The following is a 6,000-nucleotide window of genomic DNA, read 5'->3' as shown; positions in this document are numbered from 1 at the left end:
GGGTGTAGACTCCAGAGAGGGATGGCCGGGTCATAGGGTGTAAACACACTTAATTTCACCATGTACTGCCAAATTGCTCTCTGGAATGACCACCCTAGTCTACATTCTCAGCATCAGTTCCGGAAAAGATTTTCTCAGCCAGTGAGAGCACAGATTTTAACAAGACTCCCCTCCAGTTGCACTGACATCATCTGTCTGGGGGACTTCTGTCCAAGCTGGGTGAAGAAACAGCTCTCAGACATGTGGCGGATTTAGGAGTCTATGCTATTTGCACTCCAGACCCCTAAGCTCTGTGGGGATGATCAAATGGGGGGACCAGAATCACCCCGGAGGTGCTTCCCCAGGGATTTCTGACCCACACAGCACAGGAGGCCATGGATCTTCAGCTCCCTGCCCCTGGGTAAGAATCCCTGCTCCTGGGAGCCACTGTCACTGATGGATGAGTGTTGTCAGCCCAGGACAAAAGGCGGAGAACTACTGAGGGAAGGATAGGCCTGCAGTGGCTTGGGGCCCTGAAGGAAGGAGCTGAAGGCTGCTGATGTGACCTGATGGGGCGAAGCACTGACCATCTCCCGGTCCAGAAAATTCTTATTGTTGAAGATCTCTCCATGGCCTAGAGAATACCAGAAATGCCACAATTTATTTCAATCTTTTGAATTGGGCTGAGCCCGTGGCTCACTTGGGAGAGTGTGGCGCTGGGAGCGCCGAGGCCGCGGGTTTGGATCCCATATAGGGATGGCCGGTTTGCTCACTGGGTGAGCGTGGTGCTGACAACAACAAGTCAAGGGTTAAGATCCCCTTACCGGTCATCTTTTTAAAAAAAAAAAAAAAAAAATCTTTTGAATTAAGCCCCATTTTCTTTGGAAGACCATGCACTATAAACAGGTTACCTGGGAGGACTCTAGGCTCAACATCTGTTCGTACTGGGACTCGGACATTTGATAAATGTGCGACGGGGTTGGGCGATGTGTATCTCAGGCTCCCCAGAGATAGTGAGTACAGCTCCAGGGGAGATTCTGAGGCCTACATAAGAGTGCCATTTACATCCAGCCTAGCACCCACACCATCATAAAGATGCCAAACTTAATAGCTGCCAGCAATCCTCAATGCAGGTCCGGAATTCGGTAATCTCCAAAATGCCCCTTTTTATGAGAGGGCAAGTTAGTAAAATTTATTTCCTCTGTGTCTCCCCCACAAGAGTTCATTAAACTTAAAAGCAGAAACCAAGTAATTCATCCACTGCCTCACCCACCAGGAGCTGTTTCTTCCCCGGGCTTGGTTTCTCCTGCTAAAAAGAAACCACTGGCTAGCAATTGTGCTGAAACTGTTAGAAGATGAAACTGACACTTGGGTGTGCACAGGTTTGTAGCCCTCAGGGATGAGAGAAGCAGAGAAAGGAGCTCTGAATCCGGTGATGGGCAAACAGCTTCCTGCTTAGTGGAGTGACAAGCATGTGATGCAATTTGGTTCTCCATAAATATTTGTTGATGAGTAATAGTGAAGGACACGCCTCCTCTCTCTGTTCTTGGACCTCACCAAGGCTGCGACCACTCTCACTTCCTACATAATCTCTTGATGCTATAAGGCACACATTGATTAAATTTTTTTTTAAATGTTGAAATCTGACATAACAGCTGGAGGCTGAACAAGCCCCAGCTGAAGAACTCTGACGCATGGCAGGAAGGGAATCTGAAGGGCCTGCCGGTTGGGCCAACAGCTGGCTCAAGAGGAACAGAAGCCAAAGCCCAGTGAGGACCCATGTTAGGAAGTGGGTCAGCCTGAAGAACCATGACGCTTACAATGAACCCTTAAAGCCTGAAGAACCATGACGCTTTTAATGAACCCTTAGAAGGCAGGGATGATGTTGCAAAGGCAAAGAACAGTTAAACAGGGAGCATCTGATGGAAGGGCCAGGTTGAATGCTGATGCTGGGGGTAGGGTTTGGGGACAGGAATCAGGTGTTGCAAGGGTTGGAGAGGTTGGGATGAGTAGACTGGCAGGGAATAAAAGAGATTGAGGCTTGAGACCAGGGCCTAGAGGCCAGAGAGGGAGATTCTGTTACAGTTTCCCCTTATCCATGTTTTCTCCCTTTACAGCTGTGAGGAGCTGCCCGAAATCGCCATTACAAGATGGCGCTGATTTCCGGTGGAGGGCAGGGCTGCTCGGTAACACACCTGGGCCGATTAGGCAGCCACCAATAAGGTAGGAGCACGTCCTAGGCGAGGAGCAGTCTCTATATAAAGGGCGCGGGTTCCCTCGCTCGGGGTCTCCATTTTTGGCAAGCTTATGCTCTCCCTCTCAAGATGCATTAAAGCTGATCTGCAGAAGGATCCTTTGTGTGCCGCGTCGTTCTTGCTGGCGAGACGGTAGCGCGGGACATTTGGTGCCGAAACCCGGGAACTTGTGTCATCGTCAGCACCTTCGGAGACCCCCTGGAGACAGGGAGGATTCAGAACTGCAGGAGGGTAAGTTCGGAGAGGTATGCCTGTTCTTGGTCTGGGGTTAATCCGGTTGGTTTAAAAGGTTTTGAAATCGCCCGTTGGTGTGGTCAGACTGACGTAGATAAGCAGCTGCACCAGAGACCTGTGTGAGCCTCTAGTACGTAAGGGAACGGCGCGTCTCACAGCGCCTCCCACGGAGTGGGGCGCGTTATGGGTTCCACTCAGTCCATGGTTACCGCGTTAGAGGCCGTGCTGAGACAACGTGATATAAAGGTAGGGGGCTGTGTGCTCAAAAATTTTGTAAAAGAGGTAGATCGTGTAGCGCCGTGGTTTGCTTGTTCCGGCTCCTTGACTTTGAGCTCTTGGAACAAACTAGGCAGAGACCTTGACCGCAAGTACGCGGAGGGAGACCTCCGTCAGGGCACCAAGACCATTTGGAAGTTTATTAAAAATTGCTTAGAAGATGAGGGCTGTAAACCGGTAGTGATAGTAGGGCAAAATACATTAGAGGAGGTCCAAGACAGCATGTCAGAAACTGAACGGAGTGAGAGGATGGGTACCCGCAGGAGGAGAGACGTCTCCCATAAGAAAAAGGGCCCTCCCGGTAAGTCTACGGACGAGGGAGAGATTCTAAAACAACAAAGTGACACTCCCGGCACATCTGCCGGTAAAGGAGGGATTTCAAAACCCAGACAAAAGTTGGAAGGGAAAGAAGGAGGCCTCTACCCTATGCAAGAGCTGGGGGCCTTAAAACAAGAATTAGAAGATTTAAATCTGGATGAGTCCGACTCCGATCCGATTTGGAGGAGGAAGCTGCCAGGTACGAGGAGGAGAGATATCATCCCGACAGGCGGCGGAGACCACTCGGGGAGTGGAAATGCCGGCCGCCCCCAGTGGCCCCCGCACGGCCTGCGCCTTCGGCGCCTCCTCCTTACGTGCAGTCTTCTAATCCCTTCTCATTCCTCTCTGATAAAGTGAGGAAAAAGGTTCAAGCTGCCTTCCCAGTTTTTGAGGTTGAGGGCGGAGGGAGAGTTCATGCCCCCGTCGAGTACACCCAAATTAAGGATCTAGCAGAGGCGGTTAGAAAATATGGTGTAAATGCCAATTTTACTCTAGTAATGCTAGAAAGGTTTGCTGGTGTGGCTACACCCGCTGACTGGCAAATGTTGGCTAAGGCAGCGCTCCCTACCATGGGTCAATACATGGAATGGAAGGCGCTATGGCATGAGGCTGCACAAGCTCAAGCCAGGGCAAACGCTGCTGCACTGACCCCCGAGCAGCGAGATTGGACCTTTGATATGTTAACAGGCCAGGGCCCATTTGCCGCTGATCAGTCGGCTTTCCCATGGGGTGCTTATGTTCAAGTTTCTAACACTGCCATTAAGGCTTGGAAGACACTCCCTAAGAAAGGGGAAACCCCGCCCTGGACGGGCTGCCAGTCCAAGAAGACGGGGTGGGCAGTGAAAAATCAATTTACCTTTTCGCCTTATATAGGAACCCAGTATAATGTTTCTTTTGCAGGATACAATTGGACATATCAAAACCCCACGATGGCGACCAGTTCAAACCCTTTTGATGTTTGGCTGTTGTGTGGGGTAAATGGCAGCTGCACGGACCTTTCACCGTTTGCCTTTTCAAAAGGCGGTGGTTGGGGAAATGCCTCTTTTGAGTGGAATGTGACTGAGTCCTTTGAATCCACTGTGTCCATAAAACAGCTTGGAACAAATTACTCTGTCCCGCCAACACCAGTTTGCCTTTATCCTCCTTTCATGTTTATTTTAACTAATATTAGTGATGAGAGGAGTCAGATTGCTTGTGATAACTATACTTGCTTTTATGCACAGTGCCGGAATGCTACGCTGTTCAATTTGGCCATAGTTGCTCGAATGCCTAGATGGATTCCTGTCCCAGTAGAAGCTCCCAATACTATGGTCTTGTTCAGGCAGAGGAGGGATTTTGGTCTCACTGCGGCAATAGTCGCCGCCGTATCCCTGGCGGCGGGTGCAGCCACAGCTGCTGCCGTCTCCTTGACTACCACGGTACAGACTGCCACCACGTTGAATAATTTGTCCTCCGCGGTAACACAGGCCCTAGAAACACAGACTGCGCTAAACGCTCAGCTGAAGGGAGGATTAATGGTGGTTAACCAGCGGGTGGATCTTGTGCAGGAACAAATAGACGTTTTATGGCAAATTGCGCAATTGGGGTGTCAATGGAAATATTCAGGGTTATGTGTCACCAGTATCCAATATAAAAAGTATACCAAAGCTGCAAATTTGTCTAAACAATTATCCCAGCATCTTTCAACAGGTTGGACGAGAGAATTTGACAACCTGATAAACCAGCTGCGCATGGCCATTGTGTCCGTGAATTCAACAAGAGTGGATGTCTCCTTCGCAGCCGGACTGTCCTCATGGATTAAAACGGCCGTGTCCCACTTCAAGGAGTGGGCAGGAGTGATTGGGGTTGGCATGTTCTTATGTGGGGGAACTGTGCTCCTACTATGGTTGGTCTGCAGATTAAAAGCCCAGACCCAGAGAGACAGGGTAGTCATCGCCCAGGCATTTCTAGCCCTGGAACAGGGGGCCAACCCTGACGTTTGGCTGTCCATGCTTAAGGATTAGCCTGCTCTGACTCCCCTTCCCCCTTCCTGTTGGCTGGCCTCCCTGAAGCTTGTTCAGAGGAGTTCGCCCTTGCTCAAACAGGTCTATGTGTAACAACAGGCTCCAGTGTGTCCAGAGACGGGCAACTTCCCCCAGACTTGAACCAACCTAAGACATGGTGCCCGGTGGCGATAGGGTCAACCTATGACGGGTAAGGTCAAAGTCTGTGGAGGGACGACCTAGGACAGGAACGCTGGCTAATTTGTCCGCGACCGCCGAGCTTGTACCAGCCGCTTTAAATGATAAAAAAGGGGGAGATGTGAGGAGCTGCCCGAAATCGCCATTACAAGATGGCGCTGATTTCCGGTGGAGGGCAGGGCTGCTCGGTAACACACCTGGGCCGATTAGGCAGCCACCAATAAGGTAGGAGCACGTCCTAGGCGAGGAGCAGTCTCTATATAAAGGGCGCGGGTTCCCTCGCTCGGGGTCTCCATTTTTGGCAAGCTTATGCTCTCCCTCTCAAGATGCATTAAAGCTGATCTGCAGAAGGATCCTTTGTGTGCCGCGTCGTTCTTGCTGGCGAGACGGTAGCGCGGGACATACAGCATAGTCCCTCTCCATCTCATTCCCACACCTTCACTTCTACATATGGACAGCAGGGCTAAAGCTAGACCTCATGACATCCAGGGGAGGTCATCTTCTGAAATTTTGTCTCTCCAACTTGGTGCCAAATTTGTGTGAATGAGTATTCCTGTCTCTACCTTCTGGAACCAGCTTCTGCTAGATCAGAGCCTTTGTGGCCCTCCAAGAGAGGCACCCCCATCCCTATCTAAAGTTTTGCCCTGCCTCAGAACAGATAGATCCAAGAGAAGAAATTTAAGCCAATCTTGCCCAGCAAATTTGTCCTGGCCCCAATGACTATGGTCTTTATCTATCCCTGATATTGACCCACAATT

At 50.5% G+C, this 6,000-nt stretch overlaps 1 protein-coding gene across 1 annotated transcript in view; it reads right to left on the bottom strand.

Annotated features, from left to right (window-relative positions):
- Window positions 1-449: 449 nt before the first annotated feature.
- Window positions 450-6,000, bottom strand: part of LOC134388723 (cell surface glycoprotein CD200 receptor 2-like) — a 58,410-nt gene continuing 52,859 nt past the window's right edge. The window contains exon 6 of the mRNA XM_063112027.1: window positions 450-613. Within this exon, the coding sequence (XP_062968097.1) occupies window positions 450-613 (164 nt within the window). The remainder of the gene's footprint in view (window positions 614-6,000) is intronic.

This window comes from Cynocephalus volans, chromosome 1 (genome assembly GCF_027409185.1).
Source record: "Cynocephalus volans isolate mCynVol1 chromosome 1, mCynVol1.pri, whole genome shotgun sequence".
In the NCBI taxonomy this organism is placed as follows: Eukaryota; Metazoa; Chordata; class Mammalia; order Dermoptera; family Cynocephalidae; genus Cynocephalus; species Cynocephalus volans.
The sequence above is the reverse complement of the archived record's forward strand: the minus strand, read 5'-3'. Positions and strand labels throughout refer to the sequence as shown.